Below are 23,926 nucleotides of genomic sequence, written 5' to 3' on the forward strand. Positions count from 1 at the left end.
ACAAATTCACCAATCTGGCCTGATCTGTGTGTTGTGCCTGAGTCAAGATTGGTGGCTGCCTCACCTTACCTCACCTGCACATGTAGAAAAATGCCTCTATTCTGCAAGATGTACATATATAGCATCTGGATAGAAATTAATTTGTCCCCATCCCCTCTGAAATCTGGAGGATATGTAGTGTCACTGTGTCATTGTCAAGACATTTCAATCTGGCATTTCACTTCAGTGAGAACAGAGATATCCAGTATGTAACAGATCCATTGTAGGTGAACCTACATGTTGGAATTTCAACATAAAATTTGCATAAGCATTCCTACTCTTTTTTTTTCTTACCACAAAATGGAGTCCTAAGAATGGACAACACTCTCTGTTGCTTGCCAACAATGTTTGTACAACCCAGAGATGTTTGTGCAACCCAATTTCATCAAGTCCAGTCCTGAACATTCAGATCAGCATTGAAAACTGGAGCTTCCTTCATCTTTTGCTTTTCTTTCGGTTTTGTGCTTTACAAGTCACAACATTAAATCTAGAACCTAGTACAATCATTTTTTATCACTTGCAGTGTGTGCATGGCCCTGTTAATTATTGGAGAGAAGAGATACAGAGCGATCAGAGTGTTAGGAAAGCTCTTGCCAAAAGGGAAAAGGAAATCAACACTGAAGAAGCTGAACAACATTTTTTTTTTAAAAAAAAAGAACTGAAGTAGTATGACTACATGGTAGGGACCATATATATAGAAACATAGCAAGGGTGTGGTACTCACCATTATCGTCATAGGTTCATCCGTCAAACTACATTCTACTAGTGGGCAGACACAATCCAGAAAACTCGTTTGTTGATTGGAACTTCATGTGTGTGTACGGGTAGGCTGTTGAATCAATTCGTTGATCATGTACAGTAGAATTAAAGCGACATGATCGCTCTGCAACAACTCTCCGTTTAGAATTAGTCGTGATGCAACTTCTTAGACCAACCGGTGGTGCTTGAAGGATCGGTCTTAAAAACTCGACTGCTTCAATTCGTTGGCTGCTGCTTCGTCATTTGTTCAAGGACATCTTTGTCAGACCTGTCGTTGATACACATTCATCCATTCATGTGTGTGTTGGCTGTGTCGGCTGCGTCACCTCTCTCACCTGCACCTGCAGAAAAACGATGCACGTAGCACCTGGATAGAGATGTCACTACTGTCCCCTTTGAAATCGATCAGACCTGTTCTGGTTAGATGATGCCATCGAGATCAGACCAAAAAAAACAAACACAATTCTTTATTGTTTATTCCTTCTCTGTTCTTCGTCCCTACCAACTCTCCTCACCTCTTCCATTCCCAAGTTCAGGCCAAGAACGGTGTCCCAATACCCTTGCTTATGCAAGTACTTCTCATACTCTGGCTGGAAGAAGTAAGTTCGGCAAGACCATGGCACCGGCACAATGGATCACAGTAAGTACAGGAATCGAGTCCCAAGTTCAGAAATTTTCCATCACAGTAAGCACAGGGCAATGCTTTCAAAGAGAAACAAAAGCTTCTAGCACGCATAGCATAAGCATTTTGGTTCGCACATGTAACTGGCACAAATGAAATGGTGCCAAGATTGATAATCTTGCAAATGGACATCACAAAGGAAGAAAGCACTCACCCCGTCGTGGTTCCTGGGGCACTTGAAGAACCTCTCGCCGCGGTTCTTCGTGTCCTCGCACCTGGGGCAATCGATCAGAGGCAACCCCGTCACCTAATCCACCGGAGAGGGAGAGGTCCACGGCGGGCAATGCAGGCGGAGAGGAGGCCCTACGGCGCCGGCGAACAGGGAGAGACGAGCGGAGTGGACCGTTGGAGTGTGACGGCAGAACTGCTGGTTCATCGGTTTATTTAGGCTGGAAAAAAAAAATAGAACTGGAGAAAGAAGAAACAAAATGGGGGAAAAGATCAAAAGATGAGAGAAATATCCAAACAGAAACCATTGGCAGCCCTGGATCATTTTTAGTTGGATGCAACTCCGTTGTGTCAAAAGAAAACATTTTTAGTTTGATATCCAATTCGCAACAAAACCATCATGGAAAATTTTGTTCAGCATGCCATAGCATAGCCAAAATTTGCTTCATCTGTTCCTACTTTTTCTACAGGCAAACAGTTCGGAGGCAACAATCGTTAGCTTATTCAAGAAAATCTCTGGACAACGCTGTTCCATAATTTCCAGTCCAAAACATGCATATCAGCGTTGAAAACTTAAGCTCCCAACCTTGTTTGCTTTTGTGCTTTACAGGTCACAGCATCAAATGCATATCACAGTACAAACAATTTATCACTTATAGTTACAGCGTGAGAGCCTTTCTTTTTACATGTGGCAGTTCTAGACAGGCTCCTCCATAAGAAGATCAGAATAGTGAGGGAAAAATTGGAATATTCATCTTAATAAATAGACAACGCTGCCAGAGAAATTAGGGCGATGAAAAGTTAAACTGTATGCCTGTCTTCCCCTTGTCATGATCAAGCTGTTTTAGGATGTAGCAGTAATTCATCTGGACAAGAGGAGAACAAAGTGTTAACTTCTTTGTGGCAAATTCATCACCAACTTTAACAGAAGAAACTGAAGAATGTAAAGGGGTAAACCTCTATGCGGAACAGTCTGGTTGGCACAACTACGCCGAATCCTGCAGAACTTCTGAATGTTTGTAGGAAGTCAGTAACAGGGAACTTCCTTAGATCACACTCAGTTAATTTACCAAGATTTCCAGCACAGACAAAGGCATGGCCATGAATTCCCAGCTCCCTGAGCGGCTTCAGAGGCAGATCAAATGACAGGTCGGCAAAGGCTGTCACTGCTATGTCACCTCCAAGTCCATTTAGCTCAGGAGAACTGGAAGTGCCATTGTCAGAATTATTGGGGTCATATGTTCTGGATTCTGTTGCCCCCAGTCCTCTTGTTTTGAAGCCTAATAGTGAAGATGGTCCACCCAAGCGGCATACAAGAGGCCTATTACCACCCAAGTAAAATCTTTCTAAAAGTGGTGAGACAGATCCTGTGGATCCCCTTTCCAATGGATGGATGACTCCCGCAGCCACTCCGGCATTGAGAGCGCCATTCAGCACACCCAGAGGCAAAGCCACACGAACATCAAATTCCTGATATACAATGAAGAAAATAATAAATACCTTTCAGTTCAAATCAGTTCAGTTGTTGATTTAAAAAAAGCCTAATACAGAGTGCATTAGATTCTAGATAATAAAAACACAGAAATCATTTTCACAGAAATTTAAACTACTTTTTTGTGCCATGAGCAAGGACTGAAAAGGGGTAGCTGGTATTTTGATGCTTTAACAGAGCACAGAATTTTGAAAGTTTTTGGCCCTTGGTCAGTGGTCAGACAACAAAAGGTACATCTACTGGGAGAATGGTTGACTGACAATAATCTGCATTGTTAACATTGATCATGAATTTGCAAAGCCGGAGGTACAACTACAATAGAGTTTCAAATATTCAATCAAAGATTCACAATGATGTCTAAGAAAAAGACAATAATAAGGGTCACTTAGGATTCAATTAAAAGGTGTGTTATGTAAAGCCTAGTTTTCAAGAAGGACAAAGGAAGATATACCTGCCTAAGAAATCGTGAATATTTGCTCCCTGGTGCAAGGCCTCCAACTTGAGAAGACGACAGAAAAGCATATCCACGTGTAGGTCTTATGCTTGAGTCCCTTTGGTCAACCTTGTATGCGTACTTTATAGAGGACAAAAGGCTATGTCCTAATTCCTCCTGTACGGAATTGGATGACATGCGAGTTGGATCAGTTAATTTTCTCCATGTCAAATTGTAAGCAAGGTTGTGGTTCATGGTGGAGAGCAAGCCAACAGAAACGCCCATCAGGTGTTCTTTGAGCGAGGACTTTAACCAGTCATCAGACAGAAATGATATTCTAGCCACTAGCGGAGTTGGTATTGCTCCGATTCTAGGCATTTGGACTCCAGCACTTAGTTCTGCTGTCTTATCTAATTCAAGAGCGCCTGATGCATCCCAGGTCTCACAGAATCCAAATAGGTTCTTCAACTTCACTGAACCTTCAAGTGAGCATGATCTAGTCTGCAAAAGGTTGACATGAAGAAAATGGGTGAGACTTGAGAAAGTGAATTTGGGAATCAATTGAAGTCCTGCATATGATATAAGTGGCATTAAATCGCCATTTATCATAACAGAGTAGGTTCTGAAGATCAATCATATTAGGTCAAATTACCAGGAAGAAACAGTATGCACAAATCCAAAGCTAAATGCACCTCTAATTGATGGAGAATGCATGAGATACCCTTGAATAATTTTCATCCAAGCCATGCAGAGCGTGTATGATTTTGGGACAGAGAAAATGACAGGGCATGACAAAAGTCCTGCAATGAACTGCAATGTTGAACCAGAAAATGCAGGAAACTAATTGACTTTACTCCAGAACCATAGAAGTAGAAATCAGGAACCAAAACCACATATCCATTCCACAATGCACCTGAAGGTAACTCATAATTATATGAAACAGCTACTTGTTCCATTTTTCCCTAAACAAATCACATTAAAACAAACAGATACAACTCAATGGTCCTAGTAGTCATTTCCATCATCCAAGACATTGTACCAATACTAGTATAACACCAGCTAATAAGTGATATTCTCTTGGTCTTCAGTGATTATTCTGAAAGCAAGGTCAGGAAGATCGACTTAATTGTATTGACCAACAGTCTATAAGATTGCACTGCTCACTGAGAACGCCGTCATTTAGTTCAAATTCACTAAGATTCTGGTGTGAGCTCTCTAAATCGATGCAAGAGTAATGGTCAAAAACTACACAACCTAATCTAAATAGGTAAAAGCAAAGCAGAAAACTGAATTCGCTTGATTCCTATAAGAGCATTTGATCACTTGCAAGATGCAAACAACTCATCAATTCTGTAAAAACAAAATGAGACATTTTTAGCTGGATGGGTACCTGCGTGTGGGCGAAGACGCCAAAATCACCGGCAGCGCGACCTCGGGCCTCCGCGACGTCAACGAGGACGACGACGGCGCTACCGGGGATCCCAGGCGGCGCCGCGTCGAGGGTGATGGAGACAGTGTCGAAGGCGCCGAGGCGACGGAGCCGGTCGCCGGCCGCGGCGGCGGCGCGCACGAGGTCCCGCACAGTGGCAGCGCGCGCGAGGTCCAAGCCGACCGCCGCCTCGACCGCGGCGCGGCGCGTGCGGTCGCAGCCCCGGATCGTGACCTGGTGCACCCGGATCCGGACCTCGTCCGCCGTCAGCCGCCGGAGCACGGCCTCGAGGCGAGCCGCCTCGGATGAGGACGCCGGGGGTTCGCCGCCGTCGTCGGCTTCGTCATCCAGGTCGTCATCGAATTCTTCATCGTCATCATCCTCGTCATCGTCGTGGGTGACGGAGGGAGGGGGGTCGGTGTCTGCCATGGCAGCAGTTGAGAGCAGAGACTAACCTGGAGTGTGGTCTGTTACTTTACTTTGCTTCTCTTCTGAAAAATGGACTTCGCAGATGGTTAAAGCATCTCTGACCGAGAAAAGGAAGAGACTTGTGATTTTTTTTATTTATTTTTTTGCAATATAAATGTTTATGCTGGAATCCAAATGAATGGAACAACTAAATTGTCATCTGTTTTTTCATTGCCCATCAAAATTCTCCACACTTTGTTCAAAGATGGAAGAACAAGAGCCCAAACCTAAGACAGAAACAAGGAGAAGAACAGGAACTAGGAAGTACACAGCAGCACTAATGCTGTGTATTCCACCATATCAGTCCCCAAGCTACAACACATTCGAAATGATGAAGTCCCCAAGCTACAACACTTGACATGGAACACTTTCAGCACACAACTATGCAATAGAATCATCTGATTGGGCAAAAACATTTCAGATGAGAAGTGCAGCCTATACAATCATCAGATAAGCTCTCCAATCACACTGATAACATGTACAAAACATTGGGCAGGATTACACAGCAGTATAGCACAGGGAAACGCAACATTGGGAAACAGGAACATATTGTACTAATCCTGAAAACGGCAAAAGCCCATTGGACAGAATCACATAGCACATGGAAATCTTCACAAAGGCGTCCAAACCAGCACGACAGAGAAACAACAGGTCTCACGCATTACATACAAGACACACACAGTCCACCTTAAACTTATGCAGCTGGTAGCTCTCCCAAGAAGCAAAGTACCCTCAGGCTTATTGTGTACTGTGGCATCTTCAGTTAGTCAGCGTACTTCACATCTGACAGATACACTCGGGACTGTACCACGCTGGTCCCAATCAGGAAACCAGGCATAATCATCAGGCCAACTTTCGGCCTCTCTGCACCCTCTTCTAGGATGATGTTCTTCACGACGCTCTCCATGTGGATATCCGAAAACTCACTTCCCTTTTTCACTTGAAATACCTTTGCCTTTGGATCAAAGGAATACGCCAACCTGTGCAACAACCATATGGACTTTGCTAGCTTCAGGAATGCCTGGTAGAAAGGTGTCCTTGGATGGCCACCGCTCATGACGTAATTCCTCTGATCCATGTTGCCGAAGAAAGAACCTTCCATTTTTGGATGCACAAGCAATAGGTATTTGCTTCTGCAGAACTTTCCGAATACTGAGTCCGGGTTCTGGCTCAGGACATCTAGCGGATCCATGGCTCGCACTGCGAGGAATTGATGGAAGAAAGCCTCATTGGAAAAACTGATGTTAGAATCCTTGATAGCAAAGCTCTCTTCTTGGAACCCACTGAACATTCTTTGGCAAATATAGGATTCAAAAGCAAACTTCTTGTGGGCCCTTCTTGTGTAAACCACACCAGGTTCAATGGCATTAGCAGCCCCATCAAGATCCCAACCTGCAGCCTTCATCATGTTGATCAAAGGCTTTGAGAAGTCATGTATCGACTGGTATGCGTTATCAACAGCAGATGTAAACAAACTTGGTGTCAACTCAATAGAGAAGTAGTTCTCTTCTTCGTCAGATTCCTCTGATTCCTTGTTAAGTAGGCCCCTTTGTTTCAGTTTCTTCTCTAGCTTTGATTTCCGAAGTTTAGCTTCATCAATTTGCTGTTGTAAATGGGTTATCTCAGTATCTCTAGTCTGGATCTGAGACTGGAACTTCTTTACCATGACCTCATAGGTCTTCAACAAATTCTGCTGCTCTTGTATTTCAGAAAGCAAGCGCGAATCTTGAGGAGATGCAGCTACTGGCTTAGGATGTTTTTCTCTGTAAGCATGCTTGAGTTCTGAAAGTCTTGTAAGCTCCTCTATGACAAGCTTATCAGCTTCCTGGATTTTGTCAGGGTCATAAGGGGTGTGCGCTTCCTGCAGCTGAATGTATGCAGATTTTAAAGAGGATATGTTGTTGAATATCCTCCCGATCATAGTGTCCATTGAGTCCCCGTTCTGAGTCATGTTCTCATCAATTGGTTGAGGATGAACTCTTTGATTATTGATATCATAATTTTGTGACTCCTTTGAGCCTGGGCGGATCATTACTTCTTCACCTCAGGATCAAATTAGTTAGTAGTCTTCAACTTGTCAACAAAAATTTGACATCCACCTGCAAAGCAACTATTCGGTTCAGGTCACAAATTTACAACAAGAGGTATGAATTTCACTGAAAGTAGCTACAGTCAGTGTTCCCTGGACAACATATGGATGGTTCAAAGCTGCTATACTGTAAATACAATGGTAGCACAAGCGAAACAAAAGGTGGTTCGAGGAAAGCACACTACGGCAAGCATTGGTCGCTGCAGTCTGAATTATGAACCCAACAGCAGGTCTCCACAATCCGACCACAACTTAGGTAAAAGCCAAACAGAACACAGAACTTAAAAATATGATTGATTGCAACACTATTGTATATTGGTTGGTCAGAGCTCATTCACTAAAGTAAAATCCATTTCACTATTTTTGACACTAGGATCCATTTTGAGGCACTTGGTCACTTGAATCCTTGAAGACATGCTATACTGGGAAGGTCAGCGTCACAAAGCTGTTGGGATTTTGGAGTGTTGGGTATTAGTTATTGGAGGTTTGGAAAACTGCAAAAGAGCAAAAATAGACACATGGTATGGTACTATGGACCACCGGCGGAGCCAAGGCCCGGCCACCCTGGGCAGCTGGCCGGGCTCCCACGGTACAGCAGAGGCGGGAGGGGAGAGGGAGGTGCGTACGCAGGGTCGCCGGCCGGTGCGCGGAGGACGGAGGCGAGGGCGCGAGGCGGGAGGGGGAGCCGCCGCCGAGCCTGGGACTGCCCCTCCGTCGCTGGACGCCGCCGATCCCTGGGACCGAGCCTGAGCGCCACTGAGCGCAAGTGGGGGAAGGAGCAGAAGATCTGCGCCGGCGCTGCGAGGAAGATGGAGCCGGCGGTGCGTGGGTTTGATGCGTCACTAAATAAAAGCCCATTTTCTGTTATACACATGTATTTCTGTCTGACGAATAGAAATTGGGTTTTATCTCGGGTCGAAAAAACTAGCATTCTAGTAGTTGATGTCTCATTGATCATGCTAATTGGCCTTGGCACAAAAATCATGTCTTTCTTGATTGCGTTCAAAAAAAAAATCATGTCTTGCACAAGCACAAGCAGAACCCACCCATACAAAGACATTGATATTGTACTACATGCTACAGTTACACTGACGTCTCTTGCTATGGGTGTAACTGTAAATCATGTCATCACCGGTATTCTAGTATATTGTTAGATGCATGGCAGAGTAACAATATAGCTAGATGCATGGCTCAAGAATCAGTGTAACCTAGGGATGAAAACGGATCGGATACGGACGGATATCACCGATATCATATTTGTTTTCATATTTCTGGTCGGATTCGGATTCGGATACGAATAATGTCAATCATGTCGGATAAGATATGATTGGATGTCGACATCATAAATATACGATTTAAGTATTCGGATACGGATACGGTATCGGATGTTGAATATTCGGACTCGGATACGGACATATTTAAACCCTTCTAAATGAATTCGGTCTCGAATATGGTCGGAAAATATCCGTACCGTTTTCATCCCTAGTGTAACCACAAAAATCATGTCTTGCACAAGCACAACCAGAACCCACCAATATTCTAGTATATTGTTTGCTTCGGCTCAAGACCACCAATGCATAGCTAGATGTATGGCATCACCGGTGCATCAGGTCACATGCTTGCTTTCTTGTGGTTACAGTCAATCATCACCACGGTATAGTGTCTGTTCGATCAGTCAAGGAAGGAAGCGAGCAGCAGATGAGCTTCTGGCGAGTGTGTCCTCGTCGGCGCCGCCGCAGGAATAGTGTCACGGTGCAAAGGAACCGGCGGCAGCCTCTTTCACATACGTGAGGAGCGAGGATCTTCATGGCGCGAGGAGGAGGCCCACGGTCGGATTAGGTACTATGTGGACCTATTTTTTTAATTTTACCAAGTTGGAATGACAAACTATTGGAGAAACATCTTTTTTCACTTATCATATCATTTAGTAACTTGCCAAATCACAAGATTTGGCAAATAATTTTTACCAAACTATTGAAGATGCTCTAAACTCGTACTTCTTACAAATTTGTAGGTTCTTGGCAGTGATCAGCAGCAAAACAAAAAAAAAGAAAAGAAATTACAATATACAAAAAGAAAATGAGGACCAAAGAAAGAGGAAATTCAATTGACGATTTGTTTTGAACTTCAGTCCGACTCCACCGCCGAGGCAATCTCAAGCTCGGCCCACCACAGCGGGTTATCCCTCGGCGTCACCTGCTCCGGCGACAACCCGGTGACGCCTCTCAACGCTCTCACAACCTCGCCCATGTCCGGCCTCTGCTCGTCCCCGTCGTCCGAGCGCACGCACAGGCACAGCCTCACGACGTCGCGCAGCGCCTCTAAATCTTCCTCAGGCACGGCCGACCTCACCGTCGGATCAACCATCCCACGCAGCGGCCTCTTGCCGTCCAGGTAGCTGGACGCCCAGAGGACCAGCAGGCCGTGGTCCTCGGAGAAGGGCAGCCGCCCGGAGATCACCTCCAGCAGCAGGATGCCGAACCTGTACACGACGTCGTCATCGGTCTGTGCGTCCTGCTTGTCGTCGACCTTCTTCCAGAGCTCGGGGTCGGAGATTTTGGCTGCGTAGTCCTCGGTGAGGTAGATGGATGAGGAGCTCAGGGTTGGTGGCGTCACTGGTGGGTCTAGCTGGATCATGTGCTCCAGGCAGTATGCTACTCCCATGATGATGCGCAGCCGTGCAGGCCAGTCCAGATCTTCAGCTTCTCTAACTGCGCAACATGCATGCATGAGCAGGAATTACTCTATTATTAGCTAGTTAACAATCAATCATTGCAGGCAACATGCATGTTCTTCAGATATCAATCATTGTTTTGTTTCATCAGCAAACAAACAACACTGCCTAACAGTAATAGTTAGCACCATGCTGTCTTTCATCAGCAGCAAAAGGCAAGAGTGTTACTCTATTTCTATAGGCATGGAAATGCAGAGGGCACTCACTATGCAGATGCTCGAAGAGGGAACCGCACGGAGCGTACTCGAAAACCATCATTCTTGTGAATGGCTCGTCGCATGTGCAGTAACCAAGCAAGTTCAGCAGGTTCTTATGGTTCACTCTTGACAGAACAGATATCTGAAACAGAACCGGTTGACGTTCAGTATACACAACAGTGAAAAACTACTTGACCATATATAGCTTAGCGCATCACATAATAACCTTGTTCTTGAATTGCTCCTCAGACCTGTCGGTCCAATCTTTGGCAGAGTTAACTGAAGTGGAGACTACTGCGATTTCGACTCCGCTTGATAGAGTTCCCTTGTACAGCGTGCAGTCAGACGAGGAGCCGATTACGTTGATGAAGTCCTCACAGGCTGCCTGTAGCTCTGCCCTTCCTAGAGAAGGAACACCTGAACACACAGTATGTACAATATCACATAAGTAACTGCCACGCTGCAAATAAAGGCAATTTATATGCAAGCAGCCTGATGAAATTATATGTATACTAGTATGATGAATTGTGCCCATTCGGTTTAACCCATAAGCTCCTGATGGTGAAAGACTGACCTGCCACGAAGGCTTTACTGAGTGGTCCACTGAGTCCAGTAGACCATGGCATGATAGTGGTATCCTTCTTTCGACGAGAGAAGAGTATATACACAGTGGCAGCAGCTACAGCCACAAATACAAGCGATCCACCGATGGCTATTATGTAGATTGCCCAGCGAGGTAAAGACTTGGATGAAGATGAAGGGTCAACATGATCTGTCTTGACGTTTGGGCTTTGGAGTCGTCTCTGGATAACGCCCCTGTGGATGAATAATTGTACATAGGCTAAGGAATGGACTTTGTGGTGAAGTTGTAATGTGCATGTACGGTTAGGGAATTACATCTAGCAAAACAAAGAAACAAGAGACTGACTTTGTTAAGGTTTTCCTGCATGATTGCAGCGCTTCATCAGATAGACCCTCTGAAATCATCTCTGTATGTTTGTGCAAGTCAGATGGCAATTCACCAGATAACTTGTAACCCTTGGGTAACCTGCAGAGATGGTCATGTGATGTTAATTTTTATGTGGCACTATTTTTATAGATCTGAAAGAATTGCTTTTCTGGCAAACGTCTTTTTTATGAACTGTCTGATGGCAGTTTGACTTAGCAGTTCAGATTTTGCATGTTACCCGTCCCTGCAGGTATCGGTCCATAAAGACGACGAGAATTTGTCCATTTATAATCTATCTAGGTCCACAAAAGTTAACGGCGAAGAAAATATTTAAAATTTCGTTGCCACTGTTTCCTTTTTAAATATTAGCTTTTTAGCCTGAATCCCAACAAGTGGACATACACAGATTGTCCATTTGAAAGGGGAAAAAGGGTATCAAGAAATGTTCAAAAGTCAAAACTGTCGTTTGACAAACATAGCTTGCTCTAGAATTGTTTGATTTTGACTGTCCCTGGTGTTGGAAGCTAAAACTTTACAATAGCAAGCGATAGCAAAATATATCATGAACTGTAATAAGGTCCTGTTACATGAATGGTTTAAATCAAGGGCAACTACACACTTGGCTATATGGTACCTATAATACATTCAATTTTAACTAAGAGACAGTTTACCCTGAACTCTGAATGTACTAAGGACTGAGATTTGCAGAAGAAAAAATGAAGGTTAAACGAGAGCAGCACTTACAGCGCCACCGCTTTACCATCATCTGAGCAATTCACTCCTTGATTCGACAAAGATCCAGTAGGTTCATCTGCTAGGTTCTCACCAAATCTCAAGAAAGGTCTCCCTGAAAAACACAACCCCAGTATGTAATATATGTTTAGGCAGGACATTCAAAAAAAAAATATATGTTTAGGCAGGAATCAAATGAAGCAACTAGTTTGTTGTCCGTTTTAATATTGCCCTTTTTTCACACACCTTGTTCATTGATGGAAGCACAAGACCCAAGCCTCTGAGACACAAGCAAGGAAAAGAGCAAGAAGCAGGCGGTAGCTCTGATGCTGCGCATCTCCACCATTTCTGTGTGCCCCCCAAGCCCAGGCAAAGAGCCCCAAACCTCTTCTCTTCTTCCTATTGCAGGATGCATGTTAAAAGAGAGAGTAAGAACAAGGGAATTGAGAGAATAAAACAGGTTCACCACCACCAGAGATTCGAATGTTTACCTGTGACGCGTGGTGATTGACTGACTGTACAAGCAAGCAAGCAAGCTTAGCTAGCTAGCTAGTAGCTAGATGTCGGAAAGCTCACACTATGGGATTGGATTGGATTGGGTTGGATTGGATTGGATTGCATACCACACCAAGAAACGAATCGAGATGCCATAATCGAATAATCTCCATTTGTTTGACCCCCTCCCCTGCAAGATATCATAAAAGGGGACGGAGTGCTTAGTTTTCAGGATGAAAAAGATGTGAAACATGTATGTAGGGAAAAAGGAAACAGAAAAGTAGGGGGGAGGATCCAAGAACTGCAGCTGTTGAAGTAAAGAATCAACCACATGGGGTTTCCCGTGAGTTAGAATTGAAGAATCAAAGGCAGAAGAGGGATAGAAGGAAGGGCTCACATAGAAGCCAAACCAAACCTGCAGCAAAGAGAAGCAGCTTCCCTTCACTCTAGTAGGATGCCCCAATCTACAGGCTGGGTCATTCCTGTAGACTCTTCAGGAGCAAGCAGCAAAGGAGCACCAATCAGGACAGAGGAAGCAGCTACTGTCTTGTTGGGGATCAAATCAAACGAAGGAACTGGAAAAGCCAACGAAGAGAATACTGAATAGGAACAGCTACAGCTAGGATCTTCTCTTGCAGTACCTGTAAAGCTTGAAGCTTCTCAGGAGCAGAATATTCAAGTGCATGCAATCTGGTGGACTGGACTTTGGAATTTGGAGGATGTCTGTCTCTCTGTCCGTCTCCGTCCGTTTGTGGGCAGCCAGATAAGCAACGGTGATGTGAATATGCATCTTGGCTGCTGGCTGATTGATTGCCCAACACATGGAAATTTCCTTTTATTTATTTTTCTTTGAAGTATTTTTTTTTTTATTTATAACTGGACCACCAAACGTGACTAGCCAGGAACGTCTCGTAGACAGTGTACTTCGACAATTTGGTAGACACATGCCAAGTCTAGCTAGGATTCAAGGCCTAGTAAACTTGCTGGATTTTCCACACAACTTCGGTTTTCTACTACTACCTTTGACGTGTTCTATTTTTATGGACATATTCGTTTTTGCTAAACGCAGCACCATGGTGCAAACATAGGCATTGATGTATGTGCATCCGTATTTACTTTTTTGAATTTTACATTGTTTATCTGTATATACGTCTTTAAATGACTTTGCCGACGACATATCTTAGGCGTTGTTTAGTTGCCAAAAATTTTCAAGATTCTTTGTCACATCGAATTTTTGATCTCATGGAGCATTAAATATAGACGAAAATAAAAACTAATTGCACAGTTTACCTGTAATTTGTGAGATGAATCTTTTGAGCTTAGTTACTCCATAATTGGACAATATTTGTCAAATAAAAACGAGAGTGCTACAGTAGCCAAAAACCAAAAATTTTGCAAACTAAACAAGGCCTTAGATAAAAAAAAAAGGCCATATGCATCTTCTTGTCAATGGACACGTCAATACGTCATCAATCACTGCCAATAAAAAAACTAAACTATGAGCATCTAAGATGTAGACCTTTTCAATTAGAAGTCTAGCACGCCATGTTCCTTGTCATGGACCTGTTTCGCATTTTCGTGCCAATTTTGCATGCCATCTACCTCATATCTTGATGGGTCACTAGTCACCATAGCTATGACCGTGTCAAATAATTTAATTGTTTGAGGAGCGCAGACTCAATACAAATACCATATATTAGATTGGTAGTAAGATTTGGTTTTTTTACGAGACCCGCCATCACCTACCATCGAAAGAATATTGTCATCAAGTTTTAGAATAAATCCAAAAGAAAATACGCACACTTATATTAAGACGGTGACTTGAATCCAAATGGACAAATTCCACCATAGAACCCAACTAGCTGAACTATGCTAGCAACCCTTAAAGTATCTGACATTTAGTTCATTGTTACTATTTGGTATCAAAATACTATAATTAGTCAAAGTTGGAGGGTTATCTTTTACTAACTCGCCGTAGCTTTTTGTTGTGCAATTGGACAACAAGGAACAACGATTATGTTTGATAAAGATCGCTCAGAAACTTTTTTAAGTTTTTTCAGGGGGGGCATATATATACTAGTTACAATTTTGAACTCTATTGCTACACTGAGATAAAGGCAGCAGTGAACGGATTGTTGATGCTTGCAAGCTACTAGAATCGAGCGTCATATAATTTTTCGCATCAAACAATTGATGATCTTTAATTTATCGTCTCATACTTTAGTTATAAATCTATGATAACAAGTTAACCTTTGGGTGTGTTACCTCACCGATGCTTCTTCTAAGTAGAAGGCTTCAATCAGTTTCTTCCCTGATATATAAAAATACTATATAGCCGAGCCAATTCCAAACTCCAAGACACATATAATACTCCTTTCATTACAAATTATAAGTTGCGCTTTGATTTTTTTTTATGCATCTATTTTGCTATATATCTAAACATATATTATAGAGAGATTTGGAGTTATATCTAGATATATAACAAAATCGATGTACTAAAAAAAATAAAAGTGACTTATAGTTTGGAACCGAGAGAGAGTATATGATGGTGATTTGTGCAGGAAATCGTCTCCTGCTGCCTGATGTTGCTCCTCATTAAATTTACTAAGTTGAAATGTGCATTTGATTTTTTTCTTTCCTACACTATTAGTTGGTGTGTCTATGCATTAGAGAGAGTACACAAGTGATGGCTAAACAACATGCAGGATTAAATTCGGCATGTGTGTGTGGGTCACGCATGTTCCAAACTCACACGACAAACACATCGAGTTTGTATCCTTGCCCATCAATGCAAATCGGCCTACAAAATTAGGCCTTGTTTAGTTCCAAAAAATTTTAGGAAATTGACACTGTAGCACTTTCGTTTGTATTTGACAAATATTGTCCAATTATAGACTAATTAGACTTAAATGATTCGCCTCATCAATTCCGACCAAACTGTATAATTAGTTTTTATTTTTACCTATATTTAATACTTTATGCATACGTCTAAAGATTCGATATGAACTAAACAACGCCTTGGGTCATCGCACCAACGAACCAACCGGTTGCTGCCATTTCAGTAATTCGTTAAATATAATTCCACTGACACAAACACCAACAGTTGGGTGTTTGGTCTAGTGGTATGATTCTCACTTCGGGTGCGAGAGGTCGCGAGTTCGATTCTCGCAACACCCCCATTTTGCCTATTTTTTTTTCCCCTTCAGGTCCTCCTATTTTACATCTGTGCCACATTCAGGTCCTGAGAGTTTTATTATTTTAACCTTCAGGTCCTCCTTTCTGGTTTTCTTTGTGCTCACATTCAGTTCAGGTCCTGCTTTTCTGTATGTGCTTCTTTGCATATAGGCAATACTCCCTCCATACCCATAAAGAAAGCCGTTTAAGATAATGGTTTTCTTTGTGCTCACATTCAGTTCAGGTCCTGCTTTTCTGTATGTGCTTCTTTGCATATAGGCAATACTCCCTCCATACCCATAAAGAAAGCCGTTTAAGATAACGATACGGTCTCCAAAGTCTAACTTTAATTCCTTGTTTTTATAAAAATATTTATCAAAAAATGGTATATGTATACTTTTATGAAAAGTATTTTTCAAGACAAATCTATTCATATGGTTTTCACATTTCCAAATTTAACAGCTTAAAAGTTAATCAAGATTTATATTCCCTATGTTTAATCCAAACCTTGTTCAAAACGACTTTCTTTATGGATATAGAGGGAGCACATAGACATCTTATTGGGTTTCCTTTTTCCTCTCTGTTTGTCGCGACCATCTCACGCATATTATTTCATGTCTTTATCTGCCCAAATACTTATACCTATTAAGTTGGTAGTTGTTTAGAAACAAGCGCATGTGCATAGTGCATCAAACGGCACTCACACGTGGTCAGCTTGTGCTTGTCTATGGCAAGCATTTAGACAACCCGAACGTGCTACAACAGCACCACCCCACTCTGAGCTGCCTCCCCCAACCCGTAACCATCACAATCATACATTGTCGTGCGAGCACCCATGTGGATCGATGCACGCACATCCTCATGCAACACCATCAAAGTGAGCACGACATGCCACCAACACAAATTCGTTATGCCAGGAAACACATCACGGAAATTGCAACCAGAATAGCGTCACACTGTCAAATGCATTTCCCAAGTACTAAGACAACATTTAGCAACAACAGTACCATGCAGTAACTATCATGATGTTATGCTCAAGAATTCCATAACGGTGACCCAAATCTCAATGACAATCCCCAGCCAACTCTACCCAGATGGTAGCGGGGGAAAACATCAGTGCTTAAACCGAATCTAGTTTCACGGTTGCATTCGCAACTTATACACTCGATCCTTCTGACAAATATCGCGCAGGATCATGTAAACAGGCAGCGAGCCCCTCTTTACCGGAAGTAAATGGACACAAGCGGGATGTCAACGTCATTGTCATCGTCATCCTCACAGGCCACCACAACGTCCAGATGGCGGCGGTACGAAGGCACCTCCACCTTGGCCACCTCCCTGGCCACATCCACCACCTTCTTGTCCAGCCGGTCCTTGTGCCTCGGGAACATGGAGTTGTACAGCAGCGAGGTCCCACAGGATATGCTGTACGCATTCAGGCCCTTCTCCTTGAGCCACTCCAGGAGCTCCCTCAGCGTGATGTTGCCAGTTACGGTCCAGCGGTCCCAGACAGTCCAGGACATGTCTTGGTGCTTGATGGTCTTGGGTGGCACAGGCTCTGCCATGGAGAAGAGGGGGATTGCAAGGTTCGCAAATGTGTTCCGGTAGTCTTCAACCTTGTGCCCACCAGCGAGGACTTTGTAAAGCTCCAGGCAGACAAGGCCAGTGGCCATTGCAGTTGAGGTGGCGATGGCTGGAATGATTCTTCCAGCTATGAACTTTGCCTTCAACTTGTCAACTTCAGGGATGCTGTAATTCCTAGCCCGCATGTTGGCAAAGCCAGCGATCAAGTCCATATGGAAATTGGTATCATCATCCTGCATATATATAAGAAAATAACTCAGCATTGAACTTATGGATGCATGATAGTGTTCATTCTAGGCACATGCATACCCACCAAGAAACAGCTAAAAGAAATTAGGCATCTAACACAAGCTACAGTGCATACATGTAGAATATTTAAAATTAAGGTTTAAGAAGTGATTAGCTGGACCTACTGACCTTCTCAAACTGTATAGGGTTCATATGGAATCCTGGTGGCAATGTTTTAGAAATTGTTTCCAGCTTCGCAATAAGCTCTTCAATAACAGCAGCATCATCAACAGATGCAGAGGAAAGGCTAGTAGCCTTCTCATCTGTCTCTATCTTAACACCCTGTTTTGGTTGGAAATCCGGAACGATGACCTTGTCCACAGCTTCAGCCAGTTTCGTTGGGTTTTTCGCCCAATCAGGTATGGGTATTCCAAATGTCTCTGCCCTTAATATAGAAGCAGCCAACAAAAAGTTCAGGTGACTTGAGTCGGAAGATGAGAACTCCAGAGGTCGCGGGAACCGCTTAGGAGCAGACCAGAAAGGAGCACCAGAGCTAGTCATTGCATCTTCAGGGAAAGTGAATGTCAGCTGCTTTACACGGTTGGAGAAATAATCCTCAAACCTAATATATACCATCAACAAAAAAAAAGAGCAAGAATCATTAGACTTATACTAGTTCAATGGGAGTGCAGTGAAATAAATGTGAAACTAAGCTGGCGCATCCAACATTCCAGCTCCAAGATCAACTATGCAAATTAAGTAACAATGGTGCACAGGCTAGAGAAGGGTTGCACAACTTACTTAAGCCGGGCCCAGGTAATACAATCTTGGAATGTCTCACACTTGTCTGTCTCAAGGCATTCAATAACTCGCTCAAGTTGGTCCCTAGCCTGTGCATCACCAGCAGTTCTTGCTGCAGTTGCATACCCACCAGGGTTCGACAGGAAAGCATTTACTTCGGTGGGAGTCTTCTCAAGTAGACCCTCAAACTCAGACCTAGCCCACGTCAGGCAGTGATCAATATTGTGAGGAAATGAATGTACAGTGCACATAGGTGCCTGCTTTTCTGGTGGATCTCTGGATGCCCCATAGTTTTCTGTTAGGTGAGGAATGACCATCTGTGTGTTGCACTTAGCACCCAGAGTGCCTGATTCAAGAAGTGGTTTCTGGAAATATACACATCTGGAGTCAATATACATTCTTGCGGTTACATTGTCCAGTGCATTAACAACAGCATCCAAGCTCTCCCAAAAGGCATCATTAAACACATTTTCAGTCTCAGGACTTGCTCTGTTCTGAAGGGCCTCCACATGAAGCTTAGGATTAATTGCCATAGCAGCAGTTGCAGCAACTGTGGACTTGGGCTGCCCAATGTTCCAGTCACGGAAGAGAAACTGGCGACTGAGATTGCTTTTCTCTATAACATCGTCATCTGTAACAGTCAGCTTCCCATTTTGACTGCAAGAAATACCCATTAATGCAAGGTTCTTCAAGAATTCACATCCAAGAGCCCCAGAACCAACCATGAATATTTTTGACTGCTCCAGTTTCTTTTGAAGCTTAGCCCCCAAGACACTAATTTGTGCATCATATCTACTGTTCTCTGGCTTCAAATCACTAGGCTCCAATGGTTCAACTGGCAGAGATTCGACAGAATCAAAGTAGAAGAACTGTAAAATCAAGACCGCACATTAATATTACAAATTTTCTGCAAACATACTCTCCAGACTAATATTCTCAAACAATTTTTAACTTATAACAGTCCCCAAGGTGCAAATTTGGCTACAATTTTCTATTAGGATATATTGTAATGAACTTAGAATATTATGGAAGTTCTTTGCAAGGAAAATCTACACATACGACCTTTTATGTTTCCAAACTTAATATATTTTATAAGTTTAGACTATCAAAGTTCAGAAGTTTGATCGGATCTTTTCTAAAACATCTATCATTTGTGACAAGGGAAAATAGAAATATAGAATACCATATTATATATAATTCAAGAAAGAAGAAACAGTCATACCTGGTAAAGTGGATGGAATTTCCCTGAGCATGCTTTAACAACCTCCTGACCCACAATACCACCAAACATTGCAGCCATGGGATTCAAAACAGCCCTGGAACCACTTGCGAAATGCTGCAGGAGCTTCTTATCAATTTCTTCAAGCTTACTATCACCAAGAGTTTCATTAATACTAATAGCAAGATCAATCAGCTTTTGTGCATCATCAGCTGACCCAGCAATAGGGAACCGTGCCAACTCAGTCCTAAACTTGTCCAAAGCTTGGAAGGCCAAATGCAAAAGAGGTGGGCGGTCAAACTTGGAGAAATCACTCATGAGAAATTCTCCTGGCTCCTTGATTGCCTCCTTCAGGGTTTTGAATTTCAGAACCTTTGGTGGCTTCACCTGTGTGACAATACCACCTCTAATGTAGGTGCCATATGAGGTGGTGTCTTCTTCTAGAGTGAAAGAATAAGGCCTTGCACTCTTGATCTTTCTTGGTTTTCCATCATTGAGCTCAGTCATTCCATGCACTTCAGAGAAAACAACTAGATCGCCATCTTGGAACTCCAAGCGCTCATCATCCACACAAGAAACAAGTGCTGGGTTGTCATTGCTGATTGATGCCACAATTCCTGTATGTGGTTCCTCACCATCAACATCCAAAACAGTAAACTCAGGACCAAAATCACAGAAAACACTGCCAAAAAGACCACGAACTTCTGACTTAATGAAAGCAATTGGTGGCTGATGGCTATGACAGTAATCATCAAACTCAACTGCTTTTTCTATGCTGATATCAGTAAAGACCACAGCCTGTAAGTTGACCAGGAAGTTATCAGCTTCAGAATATAGAGCAACCAAATTTTTAAACAGGCTAAATCAAAGAGGCATATATTAAAATGTTTCATTAAATGCAATACATTAAGTCAACTAATCCCGTTTCACAAGCAAAATATTTTTCAAGTGATGTCTTTGGGAGAGCTCCAGCTCCAGCATTTTCAAATTTAACAACAACCTGACCTAAAATAGGAAGCAGATAACTCACCCAAATACCCCCCAATGTAACCACCCCCCCCCCCCCCCAAAGCTCAAGGTCCAAGAAAAAATGGAGAAAGAGGCACAGATCCAATGGAGCTCACCCAAACATAACATAAGTGTATCATACAAAATAATTTACACCACTTGAGACAGGAGCAAGGCTTGAAACTTCAATAAAACTAGACAAACAGATAAAACCCTTTGCGCACAATGCTAGCGTTACAGAATATATGCAATAAGAAAATGCATTGAACTAATATGTGTGTCGGCAGAACAGATGCTGAACTGCTAATAAACCATTTAGTCATTTCTACTAAGCAGTTTACACATTAACAGAAACTTTTGAGTACTCCCTCTGCACATTTTTTATAGGCGTATTTCGCATGGCACCGTTTGTTTTTTAGGACGTATATTTGAACATAAAATTCTCTTTCAATACATTGTTAATTGGAATTCGTATGACTTTTTTGTCACTGAACTGATACATATTAACCTGTTTGTTGGTCAATTTGCAGAGTCTAAAAACATTTTTTACAATAAAACACCTAAGCAAACCACAGGTCATTTCATGCTCATGTACCTGAAAGTTAGAAAGCTGCTCCTTGGACAAATCACCAGTTATGGTAGAGATAATGACAGCATTGTTAAGCTCTTGTAGCTTTGGAACACAAGCTTGAGCACGGTTTTGCCCAACATCCTTCTCTGAGAGGAAGAAGTTGCTTGACAAGTCCCATAGCTCGACTTTGCCATCATCATGCAAGGTTACAGACTTGACACCAGCAAGGACAAGGTTTTTTGCTGCAGAAATTAAGTGGTCGTAAGAAAATCATGTATTACAAATAGAAAGAGCAAAAGATATAATCTGAATTCTCATAAGCAATTTAAAAGGGACAAGTTAAACATGATATACTGAACGCGAAACATCGATACAATGAAAAGAACTGACACACTAGGGCAAACAAGTTTTGCTTTTAGATCTGAAGCTCACATGTTGCGCCGGTGACTAAAAGCAATCCAATTTTAGAAAAGCAACAAGGCTAGCTACCATGCCCAGTAAAACTTGTTCAATCCTTTGGCCAAGTGACACAGGAGATCTAACTGACCACCAACCGGTTGCCGCTTCAGGATAGCAACTGGTACCGAGGATCAAAACAGGGTGAGCTTAATGTGCATGTGCAGTGCAGAAAGCTTTGACATCATAAGATGTGTAGACTAACATTCTGAATGTTACTTAGGGGCACCGCTGCGTTGAGACAGATTCAGTTCACAAGAATAAAAAATGTAGCTAGTCTCAGAACAAGTATTCATGTGTGATCACAAAAGGCACTATACTTGGTGGTTTGAATATTTAATGCATCCATATGAATAGGAGTGCTTGTAGGAAAATTGAAGAGTTTAAGATAAGCTCTCTGTTGTACAAGTTCAAATGCTATTGAAGTGTTTATACAAACAACATGGAAACAAATCAATGAGAAGTATGTCCTATCTGGTGATAATGAGTTAAGGGAGGTGTGGTGAGAATTAACTAATTGAGGCAGTAGCTACATATGAAATCCTACAGCACACCAGCTGGTGGCAGCATCTTACTCTTACTTTTACACAAGCAAAGGAAAGCATCAATTTATTGCGACATCAGATCGGCCAAGGAATTAAAAGCGCACAGCACGATTAAGGTAAACCAGTTGCAACGTATTACTGTCCTACATAAGCTCGAAGTTTGTGATGAGCGACAGACATACCGATCTCAGCGCCTAGTCCCTGGAGTCCAGAGACAAGGACGTTGGAGCCGAAGAGGCGCTTCATAGTCTCGCGCCCATAGACGGCGAGCTGGCGGCTGTGGAGGTCCTCATCGATCTCGGGCGCCCTGGCAGCCATCTCCGCAACCACCTCCTTGTCCTTGTCCTGAGCTGGGACGGCGGCGCGGGGGGCCTTGTTGTGCAAGTCCTGGACCTCGCCGGCGTCGACCCCCCGCTTCCGGGGAAGCATATAGAGTAGGAGGCCGCCGAGGATCGCGAGCACGGCGGCCGCCGCGAGGAGGTACGAGGCGGAGGAGGGCGGCAGGGACAGGGGCAGGCGCGTCAGATCCAGGTCGTGCGGAGGCCGGGGCAGCGGCGGTTGCCTGCGCGGATCGGGTCAGGCCAAGGTGAGGCGGGAAGCGCGAGGGAGAGATGGCGTCGGGCGGATTCAGGAGGGGGCGAGGAGATCTCACCTTGGAGGAGATGGACTCGATGCCCGGCGAGCTGACCTCCGCTCTGCTGCAGGAGCTCTGGTCTGGCCTAGGGTTTTGTTTGACGACGGAGGAGGAGTGCGCGAGAGAGAAAAGAGACGGAGGGCTAAATTGTAAAAGATGGCGGGTGTTGTGTTGGCGTGGAGGATGGAAGTTGGAAGGGGAGAGACGAAGCTTCTCGTGGAGTTGACAGGTAGGCCATGGGACCACTTGACAGTGTCTTCAAAAACTTGTGCTTTCCTTGCAACGCGCTGAAACGAGAATCTGGTTCGCCGCCCTACCCGCCAAGGTGTCCAATTTCAGAATCAAAAAAAAAAAAAAAAGGTGTCCAATTTCGTGGCCTTTGGTAGGGGAAACAAAGGTTCCTAACAAAATTTACAAAAACTTATCGCATCGAATCTTGCAACACATGCATAAAGTATTAAATATAGATAAAAAATAACTAATTGTATAATTTACCTATAATTTACGAGTCGAATTTTTTAAGTCTAATTAGTTCATGATTGAACAATATTTGTCAAATACAAACGAAAGTGTTACAATGTTCATTTTGCAAAAAAAAAAAAATAAAATAAAACTAAACAAGGCCAAAGAGAGAGACCGCAAAGTGGGCCAGCTGTATGATCACCGGTGTGGAATTAGCGATTTTGATTAAGGAGCCAAACAAATATGATTAAAATTTTAAATATATTTTAACAACTTTTAAAATATTTTTATATTATTTGTAACTAAATCATAATATTTTAATAAAAATTGGTGAAAATCGATTTTCTTTTTGTTGAAAAATCAAATATTTACGTTGATGATCACACGTGGCACTAATAGGTCACGGTTCCATAGAGATGTAAAGAGAAAGCCAACTATGTATAATGGAATGGATTACGCAAATTTTTTACTAGGGCTGCATAATGGATAGACGAGAAACTTGAGATCGAATTTTATTTACTTCTCAAAAGTTTTTGTCTGTGTTGGAGATAAAAGCTTATATATAAAAGTCTATTTTA

General features: G+C 42.9%; 4 protein-coding genes and 1 non-coding gene across 9 annotated transcripts; 1 reads left to right on the forward strand and 4 right to left on the reverse strand.

The window, feature by feature from the left end:
* Positions 2,149-5,512, reverse strand: LOC8079967 (SAM50-like protein SPAC17C9.06). Its single transcript, XM_002450055.2, has 4 exons — positions 4,964-5,512; positions 3,592-4,074; positions 2,606-3,118; positions 2,149-2,514 (listed from the first exon to the last, which is right to left on the reverse strand). The coding sequence occupies exons 1-4, from the start codon at positions 5,429-5,431 to the stop codon at positions 2,434-2,436; spliced, it is 1,545 nt and encodes a 514-aa protein (XP_002450100.1). The 5' UTR covers positions 5,432-5,512; the 3' UTR covers positions 2,149-2,433.
* LOC8079968 (IRK-interacting protein) lies at positions 5,886-8,431 on the reverse strand. Its single transcript, XM_002450056.2, has 2 exons — positions 8,186-8,431; positions 5,886-7,569 (listed from the first exon to the last, which is right to left on the reverse strand). Exon 2 carries the CDS (start codon positions 7,500-7,502, stop codon positions 6,234-6,236), a length of 1,269 nt encoding a protein of 422 aa, XP_002450101.1. The 5' UTR covers positions 7,503-7,569; positions 8,186-8,431; the 3' UTR covers positions 5,886-6,233.
* LOC110435241 (protein MALE DISCOVERER 2-like) lies at positions 9,450-13,442 on the reverse strand. Of its 5 annotated transcripts, none has more exons than XM_021460641.1 (10): positions 13,308-13,442; positions 13,082-13,157; positions 12,663-12,856; positions 12,418-12,570; positions 12,184-12,286; positions 11,419-11,538; positions 11,065-11,306; positions 10,717-10,907; positions 10,500-10,632; positions 9,450-10,270 (listed from the first exon to the last, which is right to left on the reverse strand). In XM_021460641.1, the coding sequence occupies exons 4-10, from the start codon at positions 12,515-12,517 to the stop codon at positions 9,687-9,689; spliced, it is 1,473 nt and encodes a 490-aa protein (XP_021316316.1). In that variant the 5' UTR covers positions 12,518-12,570; positions 12,663-12,856; positions 13,082-13,157; positions 13,308-13,442; the 3' UTR covers positions 9,450-9,686. The 5 variants fall into 5 exon arrangements, with proteins under 5 accessions (XP_021316316.1, XP_021316317.1, XP_021316315.1 ...); XM_021460642.1 differs by having other exon boundaries at positions 13,064-13,157; XM_021460640.1 differs by having other exon boundaries at positions 13,082-13,208; positions 13,308-13,441.
* Positions 15,772-15,843, forward strand: TRNAP-CGG. The gene has a single exon. It is a non-coding gene; the product is annotated as a tRNA-Pro (tRNA).
* On the reverse strand, positions 16,775-23,061 carry LOC8079969 (ubiquitin-activating enzyme E1 1). The gene is made up of 7 exons (XM_002450057.2): positions 22,905-23,061; positions 22,435-22,814; positions 21,276-21,493; positions 19,676-20,470; positions 18,454-19,322; positions 17,842-18,274; positions 16,775-17,657 (listed from the first exon to the last, which is right to left on the reverse strand). The coding sequence occupies exons 2-7, from the start codon at positions 22,679-22,681 to the stop codon at positions 17,061-17,063; spliced, it is 3,159 nt and encodes a 1,052-aa protein (XP_002450102.1). The 5' UTR covers positions 22,682-22,814; positions 22,905-23,061; the 3' UTR covers positions 16,775-17,060.

This window comes from Sorghum bicolor, chromosome 5 (genome assembly GCF_000003195.3).
Source record: "Sorghum bicolor cultivar BTx623 chromosome 5, Sorghum_bicolor_NCBIv3, whole genome shotgun sequence".
NCBI classification, from domain to species: Eukaryota; Viridiplantae; Streptophyta; class Magnoliopsida; order Poales; family Poaceae; genus Sorghum; species Sorghum bicolor.